Below are 27993 nucleotides of genomic sequence, written 5' to 3' on the forward strand. Positions count from 1 at the left end.
AATAAAGCTAAAAGTCAAAAATTTCTCTTGAAAAGCCGGATAGATCGTCACAAGATTTGGTCTGTAATTCTTTGAAAGCCCTCACTCAATTTTTTCTCTAAGATAGTTCCTTTTCTGATTTAGTGGACTACTATGAGTTAAAAAAGAAAACGTTTGAACGACTTCTCATGAACCACTTGATTGAGTTTACCAAACTTGGTCTGTATCATGCTTGTAAGGTCTTCTCTTATTTTATATCAAATGGTTCCACTTGACTGATTGTAGGGGTCACCAGAGGTAAAATTAGAAAAGAATTTTAAACAACTTCTTCTCATAAACCGCATTATGGATCATCATAAAGCTCGGTGTGCAGCATACTTATAAAATCCTTTTTCAAATTTATACAAATGGCTTAGCTTGACTAATTGTTGCGGCTGACAGAGCTTAAAAACATTTTATACTAAACACAGTCGTTACCATTCAGGATTTAGTGTGTCAAACATATATTAAATGTCAAATAGTTAGTTTCAGGTGAACGACTTAGGGCAACAATGGCCCTCTTGTTTACATTGTTTTATATGAATGTCAGATATTCATTTAAAGTCAACTGCATGTATGTAAATTGATATGTCTTTAAAATCAAATAGAATTATAAGTATATGATAACCAACTTTTCCGTTAAATTTTCTAAAATGTTTTGTTACATACGGATATTGCCCAGAAAAAAACGCCTTTTCTTTTTCATATCTAAATGCTTCTGCCTGAAAGAATACGTATGTCTGGTGAAGTTCTATAAAATAATTTAGTATGGCTCTTTTAGGTATACCCTCCACTCCTCTCAGGTGAGTTTCAGAGAAACTGATTTGGCCGTGCTTTGTGTCTGCCTAGTTGTAAATTACTATCTTGTCGCTGTGGTAACAATACGTTTAGTTTTCACTCACATTCGCCTCCCTCCACCTAACTTACTGCAAATATTGTCATTAGATTTTAAGTTAGTGATTCATATCTGTGTAATGCTACTCGCATATCTGCAAATGTATCAGAAAAAGACTTAAAACATTTCTCTCTCCCTCTACCTCACCTCGCCGTTACCATTAAGCTTTGATTGTCTAATGTTTCAAACTGTAGCATTTTTATGTCCCCGGCATCTACTGATGTGGGAGGCATAATAGTGATTGTCCTGTCCGTTCGTCCGTTCGTTCGTACGAGGTTAACCAAATGGGGCCGTTTCGTCTAGCATCAATACCCCTTACTAGAATGACTTGATACTAACGCAGATGTAACCTGTGACCATTCCTCATCTTCAGACATCACCTGACCTCAGTTTGACCTTGACCTTGACCTCATTTTGGACTTAGGTTGCTGGGCCATCTCTTGGTTAACCAAATGGGTCCGTTTCGTCTAGCAACAATACCGCTTAAAAGAATGAATTGATACTAATACAGATGTAACCTGTGACCATTCCTCATCTTCAGACATCACCTGACCTCAGTTTGACCTTGACCTCGATTTGGACTTAGGTTGCTTTGTATTGACAAGGATGCCACCGGGGGCATACACAAATCTGTAGAAATATAACGAGGCTGCTCGTCTGTGGACACCAGATACAATTGGGTGATGTATGACAGGTCTATATTTAGTATAGCATTGAGGAATAGTTACTGTTACAACAATATCATTTTTACCGTGATTATCACTTCTATAAATTTCCATGTGACCAGTTATTGACCAATGAGATTAGCGGAATTTAATAATTAGTGTTGTTTTATGATATCACACCAGATGGTTAATATTGGCGCAATATCTTCTCTAGAAGGTATTTAGTTATTATAACACAAATGTTAATTCTACGGAAAAAAAATTAATATAACCGCAAACATAAAAGCTCACATATATTTCAGAATGGAACATTCAAGTTAACTAACAGAATACATTAAAAACTTTTCTGAAAGTAAAATTAAGACGTTTATCACCATATATCAAACACATTTGAAACTTACTTAAAGTACATCATTCTTAGGAAGTCTCAGAAAGTATTTACGGCAAAATAATGCAGCAATGAGGGTTTACCATACAAAGGTAACAGCAAGTTTGAAAGTTAAGTCTGACTTCAAATAAAAAGCGGTGCTAACATCGGCTTTGTATCATGATGACTGTTGTCATCTTTCTCACCAAACATCAGGGCTTAATAACTCTTTTTGTAGTTGTGTATACAGATGTCTTCTTTTCTAGTAACAGTTATGTTTTAGAAAGGTGGCCAGTTCATATTTTTTTCTCATTTATTTCAGACTTGAATGAACCGCTCATTCCAGAGACTCAAACAACAGGTCATTGTTCCATGAACAAACAGGTATAGTAGTGGGCTAGTGCATTTATTAGAGTGTAGAAAGTTCCGTAGACAGAAAAATCATGTAAGTCCATGATAAATTTATGTTAAAGAAAAACAGAAAGGAAATTACCCTGTAAAATATGGTGGCGGTGGTGGAAGATAAATTCCTGATAAATGCTATGTAAGTTTCAACTTTTAGGAAATTCACTTGTACAAATGTGACGGTCTAACATAGTATTCATAACTTAACGACAAAACTGGTTTCTAAAAACCGTTGCTTAGATATGTATGATATAGAATAGAAGATGGAGTCGTTTTGATTTTAAAGACCAAAAACCAACATTTCGAATTACTACGTATATTTCTCTTTAAGTATCTGTCTTACGTTCAGCTATAAACTGTAATAAACAAGAAAAAAAGTTATTTTTCGCAAAAATATAATCTTTCACTTTAAAGGGATTCAACTTCATATTTTCAATCACGCTACGCGTTCGTGAAAATAACAGATATCTCCTTTTGCAGTGAATGATAATAACTATATATTTATCACTCTTAACAAATAACGGGTTGAACATTGATGTCTAGTCATTCAAGTTTGTCATGTTCTATATTTTAGAAACTGTTAAGTATAAGAATGTAATTTACGAGTTCTCATTATAGAGGGTATTAAAGTGTTTTTGCGAATATATTATCGTTATTTTCATCGAAGGTTATGAAAATGACAACCATACTCTAGAGAAAAAATATGAGTTTTATGTTTATTATATACTGACTTAGAACGACTTTCGACCTCACACTGTCGTAGTTTCGATTTTTCAACATCGTAGTACGACCTTCACACTTCATAATATTTGGCTTATCCCATGAGTCACAAATAGCAACATCATAATTTCTCTGTACAGTTCGTTTACTAGGTCATGCGTGTTTAGACTTTTTCAAACTAAACTTTCTCTACTTACAAACCAATCGTTCTACCTTCTGATTATGTTTTGTTTTAGGTTGAGTTCACGTTTTTCTTATACTAGAAACTTTAAATTATGGAAGCCGGAGTTAAGGTTACAAAACGTAATCTTTAATGTTTACAAACATGATGTTTACAAAAACGAACTGTACGTGAAACCTTCGCGAAATTGTCTTCTTAAGTATTTTCGTCCATTGTTTTGAATCCTTTGTGCATGAGGCCCAGGAACGGGATATTACAATGGCAAAAGGCCAAAGGAACGATGGTGAAAAGGAAAAAGTAGAAACTAAGATGTTGCAAAGTCGAAATAACAAAACCACGATATTGAATAAATGAAAGTACGATGAAGAAACTACGAAAATAATCCGACTTTATATTATCGTTGTTTCGTTCATTTGACTTTCAGCATTGAAGTTTCACGTTTTCATCAACGTGGATTTGGCTTTTCGCCTAAGCAGTTTCGTTTTTTTTTATATTTAATTGCTTATTTGTTGTTTCGAGCTTAAATATGCAGCGATGGCACTAACGGGATACCATAATTTCATCCATATTATTCGATATTTTATTAGAAAGTATTTGATAAATACAACTATTTGAATCGTATTCGTATGATTTAGCAACCTTGTACGTAGGTGTTATATGTTAAGTATTTTGTACTGAATTTAAGTTTTTAATTACCTACATATACATCTACATGTATTTTGAGATGACGTGTATACATATATCTCACCGTGTCCAACGTATACGTTGCATTTACGGCGAGTACGCTACATACACGGTATATTGTACGTTCCATTACCGGCATTTCCTGTTGATTTTGTCAACATCCTATGTGGTGGGTAAGAAAAACGACTCATTTCATCGATTTTAACGTTTTAAGTTCTCAGACGAGTGAGACATTCAGTCCAGGCAATGATTGATCAGTTGTCTCTTCTTCAAACTTCGAGTAAATGACGTTGAAGTCGTTCTAACTCGACGTCACTTAGTCTTCTGCTCTAACATTCTGTTTTTTCATGTTAACCAGTGTACAGTTACATAAATATATTTGTTAAGTTTTATGTTTCAGGTCAGCTTTTATCCTAAACTATCAAAGCTATTGCTTTAAAACTTGCAACACTTGTTACATCATAGTTGACCTTTAGAAGAACATAACTCGTCCTGTCAAATTATGGCTTTTGACAGATATCATTCTGTAGTTTTATGTTAGCACTTTCTTAACATCAAGCTTCTTGACTGACACTGTCACTTCTGCCTTGAACAACTTCCTTTTGAATTATTCCCTTTTGATGCAAAATAGTTAAAGTTAGCAATTCAAACTTATGTAAACTATGTTTTATGGGAGCGTTTATGCCAAAATTAGCGATGTACCAAGCACCATAAACGGCGCGTTCTACAGAATACGCCCACTAAAAAAGGCCGTATTTATTAACAAAAACTGAATACGTACGTCATCATCCCCATCTATTCGTTTCTTTATTTACACTTTTTAACAATTATAAACGGTTTTGGAATTACATAATGTAATAACAGTTATATATATATTATTCGAAAGATAAAATAAACATGCTTGTTTTGTATAAACAGTACGGAATAGAATTGCCCGTTAAAGTTTTTATTTGGGAATCATGAACATTCCATATATTTTCGTAATGTAATCTTCGGTGTCGGAACCTAAATGAATTAAAAACTGATAATGTATTTCACAAGTAACATAATGTCGTATTTTCAGGTAGAGTGCGGACAAAATGAATACTGCTACTGTGAACATGGCCTGCAATTTCACAACCTGCCCCGCGTCTGGTGTAGGTTGTGACAGTATGCGGGGTACACCCTTATCTTTCAGTATGGTATAGCAGTATGAAAGTACATGACATTTAACCTTAGGGAAATGCTGAATTTCATAATATATCTTATGTCGATATATCTACATGATAACGAACTGTCAGAACACTGTCGGTATTTCAAACACAGTTTCGTTGTCCTTTTGTTTACAATGCTTTTGCTTTCCAAGAAGATTATTTGAAAAAATGGCGTTTTAAAAATATTTGCAAATGACGCCTAAGCTCTTCAATAAATATATAAGTCACGTGTGGCACAACCAACCTGTGACACATTCAACAGCGTTCTCCCCTACTTATCTGATCAAACTAATAATCATCATTTCTTGTTCATTTCCTGAATGAAAAACACTTGTTTCCAAGATAACTGTGGAAGAAATTGTCGATTTTTCTTTTAAAGTATCTAAGAAAGAAAGACATATTTCCTGTTGTAAGTGATTCCGGAAAGTAAAAGTGAGCCAAGCTATGAGAAAACCAATATACTGGCTTTCAGCATGGATCCAGACCAGCTTGCATATCCGCCCAGTCTGGTCAGGATCCAAGCTGTTCGCTTTCAAAGCCTATTGCAATTAGAGAAACCAGAAGCGAATAGCATAGACCCTGACCAGAATGCGCGCATGCGCAGACTGTCTGTATCCATGCTTGTCGCAAAGACACTGCATGTTTGTTTTCTGATGTTGCGGCTCAAATCTACAAATGAAAACAATTTTAAATTCGTAAAATATGTTACATGCACATGAAATAATATAAGGATAAAATCAATGTCAATAACATTGCGTAATACTGAGACACCACTACGCCATCGTGTTTTGTAATGTGTTTTCTACATAATTATGTAGTTATTTCCAGGATACGATTCTTTCGTAAGCTAACGTAAACGCCCGAATATATTGGCAAAGATTGAGTGCCAGGTAAATGCTTATGGACAATTGACTGAAAATTATTATACATGATATCTAATTGTGAATGTAACTCTACAAACACAGTTATTTCATATATTTAGTAAATTTTATTTGATAACATTCGACATTAAAATTAATATTTTAAAGTGACTTTTAGCTAGGAATTTATCACAGTTCGCAGTGGTGGGGTTAAGGTATTCCTTACCATAATGACAGTAACTGTTGCATTTTAGATAAAGATAACGGCCTTTTTATGTGGCGTACTTCTGTAGACGCGCCGTTTTATGGGGCGTACATCGCTAATTTTGACATAAAGCACCCCTAAAACATGAATTTACGCCATGGTATATATTTCAAATTGTAGCTTGTGATACTATTCTCGTGTTAAACCGATGAAAAGTCAACAGAATGATTTTAAGAGACAGAAATTGAACCTGAAAGTGAACATCCGAGTTCAAAACCGACTGAGCACGTCAGTTTACTCGAATGTTTGAAGAAACTAGAGAATAACTGACCAAAATCACATTACCATGGGGAGCTTGAATGATCTGCAGCTCGTACTGAGTATATCGCTTCTTTGAACACGTTGAACTTTAATGAAAATAAGTAGGTTTCCTTACCTCACTATACGGGATGTTGACAAAATCAGCAGGAAATGCCGGTAATGGAGCGTACAATATAACATGTATGCAGCGTACCCACCGTAAATGCAACGTATACATTGGACACGGTGTATCTGTTGGACGTGTTAAGCGGCCTGAAATTGCTTAAATTTTATAATTGGATTTAGCACGTAAACATGCCGAAGTCCTTTGAAATGTTCATAATTAACGATATATCCTTTGGAAACAAATGTTTTTTTTTCAGATCAGTTATTCAGTTGAAGACGTTATAAAGGACAGAAGAAAGAGAGTAGACGATGTATGCGCACGCATCGGAAGTGTGTCCAATAAAACAACGGAAGTATCCGGTATAATGGCGGCAAACTTGTCTTACTGTGTAGTGCAGAAAGCAGGATGTACCATGTGGATAAGGCTGTTCAAGTTCATGGAAGGGCAGAATTTCGAGACCGGAAACCCGATGACGCTGACAAAAGATTTGATTCATAACAAAGGTTCAAAATATTATAAGAAATTTAAGCAAACTGGCGATGACGCTAGCTTTATTTCACATTCGGTTAGATCTATGACCGTTCGAAACCCATATACTCGACTGTGGTCAGCTTTTATTGACAAATTCTTGCTACCTGACTTTTGGCTATCAAAAGGAAAACATATAATAAGAATGATACGTAAAAATCCGAAGCCACTGTCAACCAAATGTGGACATGATGTCACTTTTCCGGAATTCATTCAATACGTTATAACAATCGGACATCAATTGACATACTGGAACCAGGACAAACATTGGCTACCGGCTAGTGACATCTGTGATCCATGTGTCTTTTACCCTCATATAATTGGTAAACAGGAATCCTTCATGGATGACATGAAATACACCCTGAAACATGTAAAATTAGATTATATGTTACCTAAAATAACGTCAGTTGATCCGACAGAATTTGAAATAAAAGATGAAATAGACTACAGCTTTAAGATATTCTCGCGTGTTAAGAAATGTATAGATATTTATGAACTGTGCAAAAGAATATGGACGGCATTTATTTTTAATGGTTACCTCCCCTCAGAAGAAGCTTTCCCAACAAATATTGATAAAAATAGTTTGAACATAGACTCATTTTATGAGCTTGTCAAAGGCGTGAGAACGAAATATAATATTACCAAGGCGGACATCAAAGTAAAACGAAAACATGCACTGACAACAGCGTACAAACAGATTTCAAAGAAACACATGGAAGACCTGAAATCTTTGTACAAAATGGACTTTGAACTTTTTGACTATGAATCTGAACCTGCCTTTCTAGACGAATGATACATGTACAGCGAGGACGAGGAAGACCGCAAGCCAATTGGCATTTTATGTAAATAACAAAGGCCAGTAGGTTGATATGGGATATTTTCTATCCGAGAAAGGTTTTAACACCCGAGGCACTAGCCTTGTGACTTATTATTCTCTGGATGTTGCCAATATTCCACACCACAGAATAGCGTTAGTTGCTTTATCATATCGTAAATCATATCCTGAGACATTTCCCAAACGAATTAAAACAGCAATTCTGGTACGGGACTTTTATCACTGAGCAGTTATCTTGTTATACATGAAATTGGAACAGAAATATGTAGAAAAAGGTAAGAAGAGAGACACTGCTTATTATAATAAAACACAGCAAGATGAGGCCTGAACTGAAGTAACACGCTGTGCCATATTCATACACGGATAATGATATCATTCCTAGAAAAGTGTCACTTATTTTATGCATAAAATGTTTTGATCCTAAATTGTTTTAAGACGTCAATTTAAGTTTTGTTAACGTTAATTGGTGCGATCGTTGGTGATATTTTAACCAGGTTTTCATAAAGACAGGTTATTATATTGGCGAATGTCGTAGGGAGACCAGGAGGCAGGCGGTAACTTTTGGTTTCAGTTCCATCACTTGAGTAAGGGGTGACCGACAGCAGTGAAACTCGGTTTTTAGGTAGCTTGGATAGAGACAGAGGTTTTGATTACATAAGACGTCAGTAGAATCAATGCCAAGGTTAATGTTCCTTAAAAATGTTCCTTAAAATAGAAAAAACCGGTTTCATCCCAGTCATTTAAGTTGGCACTGATGTATTGAAATTAAACTTGGCCTATAGGTAGTTTTTTTTTAAAAAATACTAATGTTGGGATTTTATATGGGGTCAGTTGGGTCAAGTTCAAGGCAAGCATAACTTAATTAATCTGCATACTTAGAAAATTTCTCTATGGCGCAGTAGTCTTGAGCGTTGGGTCAAAGTTTCCTTTAATGGTGTGTAACAGATGGATCGCAGTTTAAATCTCAGGCCTTACTTTTTGTGATAAGTCATTTTGATGCCATTGGGTCAAGTTCGCGGTCACAGTTACTAAAATAGTTTTGTTATTGTGATCATGAAAAATGTGATTTCCAGTTTACAACTTTTGTGCAGTCGTACTTTCTGTTAGCAAACTTGGTGTATAGCAAATAGCGATGGATTGTATTCTGGGCCACTGTTACTAAACATAGAAAATGGCTTCCACTCAGTATCTTTAGTTTGGGTACACCAGTTGTAAGCAAACATGGTGTAAAGCTTTTATCAAACACAATAGTTTGGAATGTTTTAAGGGGTCACTCAGGTCCAGGTCAAAGTCACTGTTATTGAAAATAAAAGAATGATTTCCGCTAGAAAAAGTTAGAGAAAACTTAATTAATCTGTATACTTTAAAGTTATTCTGTGTCGCAGTGGGCTAAAGCGTTGGTCTGTTGTACCTTTTGTAATGTTTAAGAGAGGGGTCTCGGTTCAAATCCTGGGCCTGGCCTAACTTCTTTTTCGCAATGAACTGTCGAGGTCAAAAGTACTATTTTTTTCTACTGTGATCAACAGAAAGGCTGTTTCTGGTTTATAACTTTAGTAAGGATTGACTTACTGGCACCAAACCTGATGTATAGCAAGCTAATATGAAGAACTGGCTTTGGGTTGTATTTTGAGTTTCTGTTACTAAAAATAAAAAAAATAGTTTCCGCTCAATGTCTTTAGTTAGGGTATATCTTATGTCAGCAAAATTTATGTGAATGTAACCTTTGGTGGTCACTCTGGTCAATGCAACTGTTACTGAAAATAGAAAATACGATTCCGCTCAATAACTAGATCAATCTGCATACGTTGAAGCCTTGGTCTAGTGTGTATATGATCTTGCTGTATGAACGAGCCACGGTTCTAACTCACTTTTTGTACTAGAAAAGAATAGTTAAGATGCTACAGGATCAAGGTCAAACTAATGATCTTGAGTCAGGAATGATCTATGGCATTGACACATCTAATTGTGGTATAGCTCAACTTCTGATGCAGTTAGATATATACAACAGAAAAAACAAAACATGGCCTTTTCCCCGTGGAATTTACACGTTTGTTTTATCATATTATTATGAGATAGAATCTGCTATACTTTGTTGTTAAGTAATTTTCTTTTTTTGTGCAATAAAGCTAATATTGCATTTTTTTTCTACATCACATATACATTTAGAATTATTGTTGGTTAAACAAATGTTTGTCTAAAATGTAATAAAATCTTTATGGAGATAATTTGGAAGCGTGTGATTTGTCTTTCCTGTGCACGAGGATGTTTCCGGCCAGTAATGGCACGAACACAAAACTTGATATAATCTGTCAAGGAGCAAACAACAGCAAGTTTTCTTGGCCCTAACCACCTCCCGTACATCATCTTATCACGTGCGGGCACCGAGATAGAACCACCGACCTTCCTAACCCAGCTAGATGATCTCCCCAAATAAAGAATTTATCATACCGAGCGAGACTCGAACTCACCTACGTGAGGAGCAAGTAATTCCAAGTCAGTAAGCTTAACTACTCTGCCGGACGCACCAATGCCCGCATCAAGACCTTGAGAAAATGCAGCTCTAAAAGAACGGTGTGTTCAGTCCTTTAAAATGCCAAATCTAATATATCACCAAAAATAAATAAATAAATAAATAAATAAATAAATAAATATTCATGACCAATTCTTAGAGTCTGTCCATCATGCAAAATATCTTAGGCTAGATTTTTCCTAAGACCACAGTTATAACACTCATATGTCAAAAATTACAACAAATGATAAATGAAACTACCTACTGAACTGGCAAACCAGGCTTTAGTCCGCTCCCAGCTGGAATAAGCTTTTACCGACTGAAACAAATATTAATACAGTTGAAACGATCATAGGACGTGCCAAAAAGTAGATGAAGCATAAATACAATGTATGACCCCTTTTTGGGTGTTACAGCAATGCAAGACGATCTGGGCTAGCGGTCTTTAGAACATCAGACGTTATATATTTCTCGTTAAAATGGGTCAACAGTGTTGTTGTACTTATAAAATAGACTGGCTCGGTTTATAGGTTGGTCAGGACTACGGATATGCGTTATGTGTTGTATTTTGTCATTATTTGTGAGCATTAGAATTGTCCATGTTTACTAGCACCTTTGTTTATTTTATGAGGAGTGAACTTCAGACTTATTATGTTCTACAAACTTACCACAACATTGTACAACTCGTTAAATGGGTCAACCGTATTGTTGTACTTATAAAGTAGACTGGCCCGGTTTATAGGTTAGTCTGGGCTACGATATGTACTGTATTTTGCAGTCGGAATATTTCTATAAAATGTTTCTTCCCCGTCCGTCTGGATCCGTCCATGTTAACAAACACGTTTGTTTATCCTACGGACTGTACAACTCGTTTAAATGGGCCAACCTTGTTGTAGTACTTATAAAATAGACTGGCCCGGTTTATAGGCTGGTTAGGGATATGATATAGAAGCTTCTTCCCCTCCCGTTTGGATCCGCCCATGTTTACAAACACGTTTGTTTATTTTATAGACTGTATTTTACAGCTCGTTTAATTGGATCAACAGTGTTGTTGAACTTATAAAATAGACTTGCCCGGTTTATAGGTTGGTCAGAGCTACAGATATGTATTGTATTTTGCCATCGATATATTCCGTTTGGATCCGTCCATGTTTACAAACACGTTTGTTAATTTTATGGACTATAATACTGTGCACACCCTTGTTACCCGGATAATACAAGATGATGTGATAACTCCAACATGCTATAAAATGGCCGATCAACTATTTTGAAAATTTCACGTTTTTCGGTAAGTTGCTGTGGCTTGATAAGTGATTTTAACCCCCAGATGTTGCAAAAAGAACGAATGGCGATCTGTTTCCATGGAACTCAAACTATTTTACTGTATTTTTGTGAATACAATACACAATATGTTAAATAGTTTACAAAAACCATGTAAGTTCAGTTTGAAAAATCATAAAAAATATTTAGAATTGTTTTACCCGCTTGTAATTCACTGTATGTATGACTCTACCATTTCATTATCTGTCATAGTTTACAGTAAGTTGTTTACTTTTGCCGTTTTAATGTCAAAACCATTTATATTGATCTATGTATGAAAAATGGATAACAGCCAAAAATGACCATGGATAACGCCCTACATGTGTTGTCCTTGAACGTTGATAATAGCTAATATTGATTTTTTTTCATTGACATCCCATAACAGCTTGACCACTTTTGTGTGCGTGGACATGTTTTGATAAATTACTTTGTAAAAACATGATGATATCAGCCTGTTAACATTTTTAAGCTGGTAACAGGCACAGTGTGCAACTTGCACCTTCCTTGTTTCAAGTACACATGTGCATAAGTATTATTTCCCCCACTGTCCCTTTTTACCCCACGATCTCTATATTCCATATAAAGTACATACATGACATTGTATTTGATTGTCAACTACCTTTTATAATCACTAGTAGCACAAACCCTGTTCACATTCTGAATATCTAGGTGTACATAGTGGTACACCAAGACCTCTCTGATGAGAGACTGGCTGTGCTTATACGCCTTTCTACAAACCGTACATTTATGAGGGTACTCATCAGTTGTTGAAACTTCAACAAAGGAGCCAACTCTACCTGTTCGTCAATGTTGTCTATTTCATCCATCTCTATTCTGGAATGAATACCTGTAATTAAAGATGTGTACAAGTTTCAAGAAGTATGAACCTTGTTTACTAGTTGACAAGCAATTATTTACAAAGAGCAATTTTAAGCGTGGTAAAAACTGAAACAAACCAAAATTGTTACATTCTGTTAAAAGTGCGACGACTGATAATGAAATGTTTCAAGAACTTCTGGTACTGACCACCTGTATAATACATTGCATTGAGTGTGCTACATCAATAAGTTACCACATTTCATGCGTATACTTATCTAATATACAAAATTGTACCTTAAGAATAGAATATGCAAATATCAAACTAAACTTACACGAAAAATAAACGCAACAATTACATTTCCTCACCATTTTGTTTTAAGAGCATACATCAATACTTACATTCCATATTTCGCTTCCATCTAAATGGCGCTGCACAAAATGCTCGAGAACCTCGTGCTATTATACCACGAGGCGAATAAATAAAACTTTGCAGTGTATAATTCAACGCAAATTAGGCGTGACTTAACCGCTATTTTCGGTGTTTACCGCAGTATTGTTATGACCTTAAAGTGCAGACACGCCTCGATGCATAAAGTTGATCTATACATTGCCTCATTTACAAGAAGTATACTCAACACCGATTTAATTCCTTATTCAAATACCAAGGCTAAATATGACAGAGAGAAATCTAATTTTGGGACTTTGAACCGGTGGAATTTCACAGATACAATGTTTCAAAAAGAACAATTTCGACGTTAGTTGGACGTGTTAACATTACAGTAACAGCTGGTGACCGTCAACGTTCAGTTGCACCGCGTCTGACAAGCATACGTCAAGATAATATGATACGTCAACGACATTTACGTGACAGCTTTGTGACGTCGCAATCCACGTCACATGTTGTAATTGGAAATCCCGGACGACCAATTCACCGTGACACAGTCATAAATTGTTTGCGTAAACGCGGGATTCATTTTCGTCGTCCAACTCGATGTAAGGCTCTTGTCATCGTCAAGAAAAGCAACGCTAGATTCTAAATAACCGACGACGTCTGTGGGGAACTGTTGTATTAAGCGACGAATCAAGATTTAATCTCCATCACGCTGACGGATAGGTCAGAATATACAGACGCCGCAACGAACGTTTCGCAATTAACTGTGTGCGTGAGGTTTATCCGTACAATGGTGACAGAGTCATAGTATGGACAACAATAAATTCCACCTTCAATACCACCCTTGTATAGTCTGTCATACAGAGAAATGGTGGCTATACGCGTTATTGACTGCACTGATGTTGAAGCATGGAAAGAAATATGATCTCAGACGATATTAATTTTTTGATATTTTTTTTTTCTGTTATGTTTACTTTGATTACACATATAAATTTGTATGGCTAAACATCAGTAGGTTATAAATATTGACTATTACAGTACTTGTTGCGTTTCTTTTTCGTGTCACTTTACAATGTTGACTATTATCCATATAACATTTTGGGCTTTATCTTCGAAATTTCTGCGAACACTTTGGTCAGTATCTATCGACTTACACATATGCTTATATATTTGTAAATTTGGGTTATTTGATCTAAGATAAAAACTTCCTAATATGTTCATATCATTGTTTATATATTAACTAAAAATTACAAAATAGCATTCATTACCGAAAGTCCATTAAATAAGGTTGACAACGGTTTAAATCGCCAAAGTCGTTCTCAAAAGCAAAATATAAACATTGTTAAAGCGTTTCCAAAGTGAAAAATATGTCCGAGATGCAAACTGTTTAGTGCAAATGGTACAGCTTGTAAACTATTTTGAATCAGTTATAACACTTTAAACGATCAGAATGAGTAAGTAGAAAATATTGAAATAAACAATGTCCTTACCAAGTTTGACAGTTCATCCAGTTTGTAGCATGTTGGAATTATCAAATCATCTTGTATTATCCGGGTAACAAGGGTGGTGCACCAACGGTAACTTGTAATTTACAAACATGGCTATAAATAGATTAAAATAAAACATAGGGAATTAAACATTTTTCTAACATCTAAATATTTTTAGCTTAAGTACCGACTACAAATTAGCTCAAAGGCAGAGCATACTGTGTCTTTTGCCGTGTAGGTTCGAAACTCAGCATCGACATTTAGTTCTTACTTTATATTTGCATAAAAAAATAGAATCCTACATGTCCTCAGTGACAACACGATAGAGAAATATCTAAAGCCGATATAGCAGTTGCGAAAGGTTTAGCATTATATCAAAGACGATAATAATCAAATGCATGCACTTCAGCGAATAATAAACATGATATTATGTTATATAAAAATATGGAACCAAGCTCCTAGATTCATTACAACACCACCTGAGCCTTACAAGTTCGGGTATCGAGTAGGTTGTGGTAAAGATAAAATATTTGCCAGCAGTTCAATGTTTTTATCCTTTTACTTTTTATACGTCCGTTTGAAAAACGGGACGTATTATGGGAACGCCCCTGACGGGCAGGCGGGCGGCGTCCATAGACTTTGTCCGGAGCATATCTTCTTCATGCATGGAGGGATATTGATGAAACTTGACACAATTGTTCACCATCATGAGACGGAGTGTCGTGCGCAAGAATCAGGTCCCTAGGTCTAAGGTCAAGTTCACACTTAGAGGTTAAAGGTCAAACTCAAGAATGACTTTGTCCGGAGCATAATATCTTTTCATGCATGGAGGGATTTTGATTTAACTTGGCACAATTGTTCACCATCATGAGACGGCATGTCATGCGCAAGAATCAGGTCCGTAGGTCTAAGGTCAAGGTTACACTTGGAGGTCAAAGGATACAAGAATGAAAACATTGTCCGGAGCTTTTCTTCTTTATGCATGGAGGGATTTTGATGAAACTTGGCACATTTGTTCACCATCATGAGACGGAGTGTCGTGCGTAAGAACCAGGTCCCAAGATCTAAGGTCAAGATCACACTAAGAGGTCAAAGTATACAAAAATGAAAACTTTGTCCGAACCATATCTTCTTCTTGCATGGAGAGATTTTGATATTACTTGGCATTATTGTACACCATCATGAGACAGTGTCATGCGCAGGTCCCTTCTTTAGATTACTTCCCTTTGTTGTTACTATAAATAGCTTATATTGCAACTTTTTCATTACTAGTCGTAGGGAAAAATCAAGGCCATTTTTCTGTAGTACAACATGCATATTACATCCAATGTTGAGGTGTAATTTGACCTATCTCTACCGGGTAAGGATTTTAGTGTGAACTTACAAAATGTTTTTTTTTTTTTTTTTTTTTTAAGATTAACTTCCCTTTTCCCTTCGTTGTTACTATAAATAACTTATATTGTAACTTTTTTATAATTGACCGTAGGAAAAGACCAAGACCACTTTTTTGTGGTACAACATAGATGTTACTTTCAAATTTTAGGTGTATTTTAAGGTATCTCTACTTGGTAAGGAGTTTTTTGTGGACTTAGAAAAACAAAAGAATTACAATAATTACTAAACAACCACAAAATTAAGATTTCATTTGTAAATACAGGTGCTATTTGCTAATTTGCTGCGACGGGCGTCTATTGTGACATTCTTGCACTCTTGTTTAACCTGTTCTAACATATAAATTAACATTTAAACAGCTAACTAGCTGGAATAGAATATCTATTACCTGGTTCTCTTTCCAATTTGGATTTAAGCTTGCCTGTAACCCTCGCGGGAAAGGGTTGATATATAAACAGAAAGACAGATGTAAAATCGTAAAACTTCAATAAAAAACTTCAACTTCAAAGAAAAAAATCATATGACAAACTGAAGTATAATATATGTAAAGCTCTACCTGTTTGCTCGTATTTCGAATGAAGCTATGCCAGCAGTGAGGAGAACAGCCTCAGTCAAACCGATTCTGGTATTATGTTGCTTGGTTACGTTCTATGATTGCAAATGATCTTTTCACTAATTCTATTATATTCTATTGTATAAAATTATCACTCAGTCGATGCTTAAACAATTTGAGGAATACCTTAAAATCTGTTTTATCGCTGTATTTCAAACAGTGAATCCATACACCATACAATTTAAATGTCCCCAGAAAGGTGAGCATTTGTAGCCACTCTGTCCGTCCGTCCGTCCACTTTTGTCCGGAGAATAACTTGAAAAGTATTGATGGCATTTGATTGACTTCACATAATCATAGAGGCCATTTAGACAAATTGCATTGTCAAAGAATCATAACTCTACCTTACCTAGTTTTTGAATTATCTCCCTTTATTATTCAAAATAAGGCTTGTCCGGAGCATTACTTGATAATGACATTTCATTGATACTTCACAAAATGACAGAGGCAATAATTACAATAATTAATGGTCTATCCCTTGCTTTAGTTATTTCCCTTTATTCAACTTTCCTCTTTTTGTTATCTCGATATTGTTTTGAGCATCAGTCGGTTTTACCGATTTCTTTTTATACATTTGGTACCAAGCTATTACATCCTCTTGAATAGTCAGATATATTTTCCTAATAAGTCTTTTTTTCTGATATCATCCTATTGAACAGCTTAAAACAATTTTTTGAATACTCTCAGTCTACTTCACAGTACAATTGAAGTATGCGTATCAAAAATGGCTTCATAATATTATGAAATATAATATGATGTAAAGCACATTAGTTGACATGTAAATGTGCTATTCTAATTAAAATTCTGCCTTCTGGTTTAATACATATGTACCTCGTCCAGAAAAAAAATCCACTTAGGCGCTGTGGTTTAAGACTCTTGTCTATGATACTTCCTTTCTTTGGATGTAAAATATGAATGGCCTATGGAAAATGTGTAAGTTCACCATGACCCTAGTTAGAAGTTGGATAAAGCCAGTTGTGTCACTGGCACTAGATAATTTAGGTTACATTATCATATGAGCCGCGCCATGAGAAAACCAACATAGTGGGTATGCGACCAGCATGAATCCAGACCAGCCTGCGCATCCGCGCAGTCTGGTCAGGATCCATGCTGTTCGCTAACAGTTTCTCCAATTCCAATAGGCTTTAAAAGCGAACAGCATGGATCCTGACCAGACTGCGCGGATGCGCAGGCTGGTCTGGATCCATGCTGGTCGCAAAGCCACTATGTTGGTTTTCCCATGGCATGGCTCATATATTGTTAAATTATGTTTTAATTAATGTATATGACTAGAGTAGGATCTGTCGACTCCTAAGGCATGTTAATGAATATATAAAATATTTAGATGCAACTGCAGCTGTCTTTTAACATAAGCAAGCAAAACGTGTAGCTATTAACTACATGGAAATTGTTTCAAATGTTTCAAAAGTTGAATAAAAAAGGTAAATTAGACATGCGCGTTGCTACGTGTTCTGTAAAATTCACATAAAAACAGAAAAAAAGACCATCCGATGTCAAAACCTTGGTCATAGGTCACTACGTCAAAACAAAGGAAAAAACTGTAGCGGCCACACTTATAATTTGATCTTCATATTTGGTAAGATAAATGAAATCTATGTCAAACATACTTGGTAACTTGAGGTCATAAACTAGGACAATAGGACAGAATAGGACTAACACAGCTGAAGGGTCGTCAACAGACACAGCAAGTGAAGTTGAAATTATGTGATAATAAAACTAGCAACACATATTACAAATATAGAAGAATGAAAAAAAAAAAGAGTCAAACATTATTATTAAAATACATGAATTGTTTTTTCAAAAAGAGTCTTCAGAGTTCCTTTACTAAAATAAAATAAAAATATTATATACGAGAATAAATATGGCCTTAATCTGGCTTTGAACTTGCACCTCGGGGTTTGCAATTCTAACGCTCTACCAGTTGCGCCAGCGATATAATCAAGTTCATTGAAAACAAAACATACATATCAACTCACTCTATTATGGTGGCTGATTTCTGCCATTTCGCGTTTTCGCCCCGCGACCACGCCGAGCGAAAACACGAGAATTAACAAGTTAAAATGGCGGGGGCGCGGGGCGAAAACTCGCTATTTAGCATGTGCGCGGAGCGAAAACTCGCTGTTTAGCGGGGTCGCGGGGCGAGATTTAGTAACTGGTATGTCGGAGGCGCGAGACGAAAACACGATAATTAGCGCTGCTTAAACGTCGAGTTTTCGCACCGCGCCCCGACATTCCAGTTACTAAATCTCGCCCCGCGCCCCCGCTAATTATCGTGTTTTCACTTCGCGCCCCCGCTAAATAGCGAGTTTTCGCCTGGCGTCCCCGCCATTTTATCTTGTTAATTTTCGTGTTTTCGCTCGGCGGGGTCGCGGGGCGAAAACTCGTTATTTAGCAGGGGCGCGAAGCGAAAACGCGATAATTAGCGGGGTCGAGGGGCGAGATTTAGGAACTGGAATGTCGGGGGCACGTTGCGAAAACTCGGCGTTTAAGCAGCGCTAATTATCGTGTTTTCGCCACGCGCCCCCGACATACTAGTTACTAACTCTCGCCCCGCGACCCCGCTAATTATCGTGTTTTCGCTCCGCGCCCCCGCTAAATAGCGAGTTTTCGCCCCGCGCCCCCGCCATTTTAACTTGTAAATTCTCGTGTTTTCGCTCGGCGGGGTCGCGGGGCGAAAACGCGAAATGGCAGAAATCAGTCACCATACTCTATAGAGATTTTTCAGCCAGGTATGGACCGAATATTGATATAACCCAATTAAAAAAGCCCAGCCAGCATTCTATATCGGCCCGATATCAAACCGACGTCGTTGTCTATAACGATATCGGCTTCAATTTCGGCTGCAAATAAGAATGATGTCGGCCCGACGTTGGCAGACGGTATCGGGCCAACATCATAATGACATTGGTCCGATATTGGCAAACGATATTTGGCCAACATCAAAATGATATCGGTCCGATATTGGCAGATCATATTGTGGTCGCGAAATAGTGTGACACGCAGTGCTTTATCAAAGTTTTCTTAAAATATACACTTTATAAATTATCAGAGTAATTTTCTTGAGAACTGATGTGTCTCGTATCATGTGAATGATGCTTATTTGATTTTATTAATATAATATGACACAATTATATACTGCTTGTTTTATACAGTTACGTAAGCTTTCTGTATATTCTTAACACTATTAAAATTGTTCAATTAGAATTTTAAACATATTTATATTTTAATTTTTTGTAAATATAAAAATTTCTATAGCGGCATTTTACATAAAATATAAAAATGCATCTTAATTATTACCTCCCGTTATTACATATAAAATTTTGATAAATACCGTCTACAAATTTTGTTTGGAACCTAGTTTGATTAATTCTGGCATACATCATATTTGCTTAATAAATAAGCACATATAAACAATTAGATTACTTTTTCACGTTTATCAATAATACTTTGAAAAATATAGTTATATTAGAGAATCCAATATTGGCCCGATGTCAATCCGACGTACGAAATAGTTACACTGATTGATGTCGATCAACCGATTTCAATATTCTGCGGCACTTCAACGGCCCGACGTCGGCCCTACATCGGCACGTTTTGCCGACATTCCGACATTATACCTATATCGGGCCGATATAGTCACGCTGGCTGGGAGTGTATCATTCCGTCACGGCTTAAAACACGCGGTCGAACTATAGTATTTTTTTTCTGTAATGTGACCGGAGATGAAAATACTTGAAAACAAAGAATAATAAACTAAAATAGAACCCAATATTCAGGAAATTTAAGAAAAAGAAACCGGAGAATCCTCTATTCTAATCAATTGCCAGTCACATGCATCGTCTTCCTTGATTTATTTTAGTTCTACCTAAAGAACATCTAGTTAGTCCTAGTCAATATAAGCGACTTTAAAAGATTTTTAAACTGTTTGGCTACGGTAAAAATAACATATTGATTTATGGATGGCGTATTTCTTAATAATTCATACTCCTTGGTTGTCAAATTGGGAAAAGCTTAAACAGCACGACATTGCTAATTGAACCTAATATATAACCTTAGCAACAAACGATCTGTTTCTGCAAGTGCCTCAGCACTAGCTATTCTACTACACATTTCATATATAAATATCAAATTCATCTGAAGAAAGAGAAAACGATTATTTTATTGGATTCTATACATGACTAAAATAGCATGGTTGCATAAGTATCTGAGGACCTAAATATAGAGAATAAGACGACATGGACAGGTAAATTGCTATTCGCAGTTTTATTTCTTATATTTGTTTTAATTTAAATCAAAATTTGATGATCCCGTCTCTCTGCATGTACGCTTTATTGAATTGTGATGTTTTGGTTTAGTTTGTTGTATCATTAAAACTATTTATAGATAAAGCTGAATGAAGTTGAATGACTTTAAACATCGCTGGCTATTATCTCCCCAGCTTTGTGTTCTATTTATTATTGGAGTTATAAGATCTGTTGAATTTAATATTTTTTCTTTCAATATATTTGATTTTATATGCAGACAATATTGATCTATTTTCTACTGATGCTGTAAGCCTGTTTTCACAGACTGATAACTTGTACATGGGATTCGATTCACAGATTAGTATAAATAAGACTAAAAGTAGTGTTTTCGAAAAAAAAAGAAGAAGAAAACCCGTGTACCTTAATATTTTTGTCAGTAGTAAAAAAGGTAAATCAGGTTAATAATTTCACATGTCTAGATATTTGATTTCAACTGCTGGCAATCTGTTCAAAACTGTTACATCGCTTCCGGGTCAGACTTTTAAGGCTCACCCAAATTTTATGCTTCTTTTGTGTAGAATTAAATGTTAGGAGAAAATTTAGTATTTTTGATACTCTGGCTGTTACTATATTACCGTACAGTGCTGAGATATGGGACTTAAACGTGTAAAGGAGTTTTTTTTATCTCTTATTTATTCGCTTCTGCTAACATTTCTATGCAGATTTAGATGAATATTCCAATCATCTTTTTTTTAAACATGCAAATTCCACTATAGAAAGAATTTATGATAAACAGTGTATTCAGTCCATTATATATTCATGGACAACTTGCATCAACAACCTTATTAGAAAGTAAAAATTTACTTTTTATTTACTATTTAAAGGTCCAATACTAAGGAAAGTGAACATTTTAATTTCTTTTAAAAAGCACAGAAACTATTTCATTTTATTGGAAAATGAAAGTTGGTATGTAGAAATTCGAAATAAATCGCAGTATATGTACAATTATTTTTCTATGAAGTATGAAGAAAGTTAAAAAGACCTGGGGGGTCATTCTGTCGATTCATTGAAATTTCAACATAACACACATACATTTCTTTGAGTTCCAAAGACCTTCTGTAAATTTTGACCTGCCAATCTTCATTATTTAGTGTCTTGCAGAAGTCTATGCACTGGCTATGAAAAAAAATTGCCAGCTCACTTTCCCTTAGTAATGGACCTTTAATGACAGCCTAAATTTACTTTGCGACAAACTTTATTTCATTTACGGCTATCAAAAAATGAATTCTGGTGTGGGTGTCACAAATCCATTTTATGATATCATTAATTATTATTTTGGATATTATTAAATGAATAAAACGATATATAAATAATTTCTAGATATAAATAAAATTTGATTATATGACATCTGAAATATGAGTTTTATTTTAAACTATCTCATATCTTTTGTGTGTTTTTTTTTAAATGATGGTATCAGAAAATGATTTTTTTTTATAGATTTAAGGGTATTACAAAGTAGAAAAAGTAGAACGATTTTACGATGTCTCAAAAGAGAACAGTTTTTTTGATGTTACAAAGTCAATTTAATTATATCAGATGGATACTAGATGAAATAGTTTGAATAAATTAATTATTGGTGTATAAAATAAATGATTCATTTTATATCTAAAAGTATCAAATTTAATGAGTTAAAGCGTACTGCTGAACTATTGTTTACGAATAAAGGATATTTTGAAAAAAAAGTGCGTTCAGTATGTATGGAATCATGTATATACCGTTATCATACAGATCTATTTATAGATTGCTAGGGTCCTGTTGCAACAGCGGACTGCGACTATTTGTTGTCTTACCGTCTGTATCATGTCTGACCTTCTTGGCATATCATAAAGGTATGTGTTAGAAATTTACTTTGTCTTTTTAACTAAAAATAGATCAAACAACAACATATCATGGAAAGGAGAGCTGTTTCACATGAAAATTGAACAACATGTAAAACATGTATATTACTCTATGACACAAGTGTCAGTAGACTGATATAAACATTGAATTCCGGAAAAGGACTGCATAAAGGAGGGCACACTTCCGAACAGTTAAACGACTTTCAAAACTCACCATTTTCGAAGAACTGTTACATATGCTCGCTTTGATGCATTTGCGATAATGTACGTATGTTGAAAGTTCACATAACTAGGTGGAACAGTTTACAGTAATTTTTTTTATATTTTATTTCTTTACAAATGACATTCATTCTTAAAGGGGAGGGGGTGGGGCGCAACTTTTTCAGAATATATTATGTATCCGTCGTTCGGGACAGTACGGCATAACATGTAATGGTCAGGTAAAATATTGGTAAAGATATAGTTCATAATCAAATATTTCTGTGTTTTGATGATATACTCCTAAACCTAGACTGGCATCAGTCGTTAGAGTCATAAATGTAAAGCACTTAGCCATAAAATCAATCCTCTTTGATAGCACTTTCTGAATTTTTTTTACAATACCTCTAACCTCTGACTCTAACGTGTTGAGATGAGCCTAGAGAGAAAATGGTTTTCTTAGAAAATATCAGTGTCAGTATGAAGAAAGAATAAACTATTAAAGATAACTTGATCTCAACAGACTTTGTAAGTCCATCCTAAACCTTAAGCACGACATATGAGTGAAAACGTGATTCAAAATACCACGTAGAAAATTCATGTAAGATACAGTCTATGAGCATGGAGGGTTCGTTAAAAAAATATCAAGCAATATTTCAAAACGTTTGGAAATCTGTTCTATTATTATGTACACAAAAGGAAGAACATATGGTTAAAACAAATACGCAACTGAATGTAAATCCCATGAGTGGCTGGGGCATATAGATTTGGACTTGTCCGTGTGTCCGTCCGCCCGTCTGTACGTCCGTCCGAAGTTCGTGGCGCGCCTAGTCCAACAGTATTTGATATAAATTGATGAAACCGTGCGTGAGTCTTTATCATGATATAAACTTGCGCACCTTCTATTTTTCGTCTGGCTCCGCCCTCTGTGTCCAGAGTTATTGCCCCTGAAATAGTCAAAAATGCACATTTTCAACTAGTGACAAGCCTAGCTCAAAGAATTGATAAGAACTAGCACACCTCCTATTTTTCATGTGGGTCCGTTCCCTATTTCTAGAGTTATGAACCCTGAAAAAGTTTAAAATGCACATTTTCACCTTGTGACGCGTCAGACTCAAAAAGTATTTCATATAAATGGATGAAAACTTGCATGAGTCTTTATCATGATATGAACTTGATTTTTTTCTGCCTCCGCCCCCTATTTCCAGTGTTATTGCCACTGAAATAGTTTAAAATGCAGATTTTCACCTTGTAATGTATCTAGCTAAAAAAAGTATATAATATAAATGGATGAATACTTGCACGAGTCTTTATCATGATATAAACTTGGGCACCTCTTATTTTTGGCAGGTTCCACCCCCTATTTTTAAAGTTTTAAAGTAATGGACCCTGAAAAAGTCAAAAATGCACATTTTCACCTAATAATGTGTCTAGCTTAAAAAGTATTTGATGTTTATTTATGAAACCTTGCTTGAGTCTCTGTCATGATGTGACCCACTTGGCATTCTTCTTGAGAATTTTATTGCTTATTACAGAGTTACAGCCCTTTAAATAGCCAAAATAGTGGATTGTTTTTGTTTGTGGTGCTCATAGCTCAAAATGTATATGACCTAGAATACTGAATCCTTTTCATAAAATGTTAGTTTAGGCTCTATTACCCTCTTAAGACTGTAAACCTTCGAATTATTTTCCCTTATTTGTGACAATTGTACCAGTGGTGGGGGCACACCCTGTGTCCTACAGATACATTCTAGTTTTTTTTTTATTTGTTATGCAAAACATGTATGTCATTAAACATTGATCATTTTCCTGTTTTACTTGTCCCTTACTGGTGCTCTAAAGACATAACCACCTTATTTGTATTCTTTTTTTTTTTTCGACATAAAAATAATTTCCGAAAGAAAAGTCTGACTTATAAAAGATCCGACTTACCTACCCTATTTTTAGCATGTTTTCGGAAACAAAGAATTTATTTTAGACCTGATGCTGCGTACTGTTAATACAAAGTATTGACTGTATCTGTCTGAAATAATATTTTCACGGAATTTTCAGTGAAGTTTATTTTTTTTTTATTAATTTTAAGTCCTCATGTGTAGAATACTTATACTCCAAAAGCCATACAAAAATGGTAATATAAATGAAAATAAATAATTTTCATAAACTTGTGACACATTCCCGAAAGCAGGAATGTGGTAAATTTTCTGTGTAAAGGGTTTCTTCTAGCTGTATTATGATCAGTTCTATATGATATAGTTTTTTTTTTTATAAATGTAACGAAAAGATACCGAATTTTGAAGATTTTACTGAGTGAATAAACTTTCATGGACCGTTATACGACAATTTAACAATAATTTTTTAATGTTGTACAGATTCTGTTTCATTGAGATTTTATTTACAATTAGCTATATTGCAGATATCTTTGTCACTTTCCTTGCAGTTTTAGACACAAATTGATTTTCATTTGGAACGCAACAAGTGAAAGTAAATAAATTGTTCAAATATGTTATTAATACTTATTATAGTTATGTCACACATTTCTCATATCAATTTTATGGATGCAAAATGGATGCTCATTTCATTTCTATAAATGAGCCGCGCCATGAGAAAACCAACATAGTGGCTTTCCACGCAGTCTGGTCAGGATCCATGCTGTTCGCTTTCAAAGCCTATTGGAATTAGAGAAATTGTTAGTGAACAGCATGGATCCTGACCAGACTGCGCGGTTTTATGTTGGTTTTCTCATGGCGCGGCTATAGATAGATAGATGGATTTACTAATAAGCTTTGATAATGTGGCAGTTAAGTCCAATAAGTCCAGGGGTGATCAAAGATAGTCCATCACAGATCTATTGTAAAGCAATCATTGGATTTACCTGTATTGGAAAATAAACAGTGTCGATTGTATTGAGGTCAACTGCCACATTATCAAAGTTTATTAGGATTTCGGTAAAAGTGTACATAAAACAAAACATTATCAATTCGATGCTTGTGCTAAAACAAGTAACAAAAACACAATGACATACAAATTGAGCCATGTAGTGCACACCAATACCAGGGATAAAACAACAAAGGGGAAGTAACTTTCCTCTTATTTCCATAGTAGCTCATATATAATCACTGAAATATTAATAAGACAAATTATTTTGTTATCAGCCATTCTTTTAAAGCAAACATATATCAATTTGCAGTTTTGTAAGAGAGTATATGAATAAACATTCCCTGAAACTAGTTCACGATACAAACAGTGGTTCCGTAATCTTTGGTTATCAAAAAAGAGCACTATATATTAACACAGATAAGTGTTTGTCATGCAAAATCTATGTTTAAGCGTTATGTTTTATTTTTTATTCATTGCAGACGTAAACAAAACATTCAGTTCAGGGATCGGATCAATATTTCCACTTCGCATACAAAAACAGGTAATTATCGAGTCAGTGCTTTTATTTAGGCTTTTTGTATACGATCAGTGAAAATTACGAAGAAAAGAAAAAATCATAATAAGTCCATTATGAATTTTACTTACGAAAAATAGATTTGAAACTAACGGTTCTATGTACTTATGTCAGAATTTAGATACTTTGCATATTTGTCTGTTTCACCAAATTACGATTAGAATAAGAACTGGACTTGCTCTGACGTCCAGTCATCATGTTTTGTCATATTTAACACATAAATTTAAATTATATTACATGCATGTAATTAACGATGTCACCTAAATATATATGTGTATATCATTCATGTCATTAAGTCACCTAAATACATCTTGTAACTTTTGTAAAAACTGTATCAAAGATTTCATACAACGTTCTTTGCAGAGGCTACTGATGTTTGACGAAATTGTTACTAAACGACCTGCAAGTGTTTAAATGTTTTGACTGGATCTAATACATAAACAAGCCATGCACATTTGGAATGTTAATATAAACACGTGTGTATTTCAGGACAACTATTCACTTGAAGACGTTATAAAGAACAGAAGAAGGAGAGTAGACGAGGTATGCGCACGCATCAGAAGTGTGTCCAATAAGACAACGGAAGTTTCTGGTATAATGGCGGCAAACTTGTCTTATTGCGTAGTGCAGAAAGCAGGGTGTACAATGTGGATAAGGCTGTTCAAGTTCATGGAAGGGCAGAATATCGAGACCGGAAATCCGATGACGCTGACTAAAGATTTGATTCATAATAAAAAATTACAATACTACAAGAAATTTAAGCAAACTGGCGGTGACGTTAGCTTTATTTCACATTCGGTTAGATCTATGACCGTTCGAAACCCATATACTCGACTATGGTCAGCTTTCATTGATAAGTTCTTACTACCCGACTTTTGGCAAACAAAAGGAAGACACATTATAAAAATGATACGTAAAAATCCGAAGCCACTGTCAGCCAAATGCGGACATGATGTCACTTTTACGGAATTCATTCAATACGTTATAACAATCGGACATCAATTCACATACTGGAATCAGGACAAACATTGGTTACCGGCTAGTGATATCTGTGATCCATGTGTTTTTAGACCACACATTATTGGTAAACAAGAATTTTTTATGAAAGACATGAAATACACCCTGAAACATGTAAAATTAGATTATATGTTACCTAAAATAACGTCAGTTGATCCGACAGAATTTGAAATAAAAGATGAAATAGACTACAGCTTTAAGATATTCTCGCGTGTTAAGAAATGTATAGATATTTATGAACTGTGCAACCGTATTTGGACGGCATTTATTTTTAATGGTTACCTCCCCTCAGAAGAAGCTTTCCCAACAAATATTGATAAAAATAGTTTGAACATAGACTCATTTTATGAGCTTGTCAAAGGCGTGAGAACGAAATATAATATTACCAAGGCGGATGTCAAAGTAAAACGAAAACATGCACTGACAACAGCGTACAAACAGATTTCAAAGAAACACATGGAAGACCTGAAATCTTTGTACAAAATGGACTTTGAACTTTTTGACTACGAATCTGAACCTGCCTTTCTAGACGAATGATACATGTACAGCGAGGACGAGGGGGACTGGAAGTCAGTTGTAATTTTGTGTAAATAACAAAGGCCAGTAAAGTTGTTCTTGCACTCCGGACTGGCGATTCCTGTGATTTTACC

The 27993-nt window shown here is 35.1% G+C and overlaps 2 protein-coding genes across 2 annotated transcripts in view; both read left to right on the forward strand.

The window, feature by feature from the left end:
• Positions 1-10236, forward strand: part of LOC123562319 (carbohydrate sulfotransferase 14-like) — a 36870-nt gene extending 26634 nt beyond the window's left edge. Inside the window, exons 3-4 of the mRNA XM_045354959.2 lie at positions 2268-2329; positions 6877-10236. Of these exons, the coding sequence (XP_045210894.2) occupies positions 2268-2329; positions 6877-7941 (1127 nt within the window). The 3' untranslated portion in view covers positions 7942-10236. The remainder of the gene's footprint in view (positions 1-2267; positions 2330-6876) is intronic.
• LOC123562320 (uncharacterized) lies at positions 8228-27880 on the forward strand. The gene is made up of 3 exons (XM_053526896.1): positions 8228-8258; positions 26232-26293; positions 26816-27880. Exons 1-3 carry the CDS (start codon positions 8228-8230, stop codon positions 27878-27880), a joined length of 1158 nt encoding a protein of 385 aa, XP_053382871.1.
• The last annotated feature ends 113 nt before the right edge of the window (positions 27881-27993 follow it).

Source organism: Mercenaria mercenaria, chromosome 2 (assembly GCF_021730395.1).
Source record: "Mercenaria mercenaria strain notata chromosome 2, MADL_Memer_1, whole genome shotgun sequence".
Taxonomy (NCBI): domain Eukaryota; kingdom Metazoa; phylum Mollusca; class Bivalvia; order Venerida; family Veneridae; genus Mercenaria; species Mercenaria mercenaria.

Bases quoted from the DNA above. Each gene is read 5' to 3' on its own strand.
- LOC123562320 (XM_053526896.1), top strand. From the start codon at position 8,228: ATGAAATTGGAACAGAAATATGTAGAAAAAG. The intron at 8,259-26,231 runs GTAAGAAGAGAG...TATTCATTGCAG, and splicing joins ACAGAAATATGTAGAAAAAG to ACGTAAACAAAACATTCAGT. The intron at 26,294-26,815 runs GTAATTATCGAG...TGTGTATTTCAG, and splicing joins CACTTCGCATACAAAAACAG to GACAACTATTCACTTGAAGA.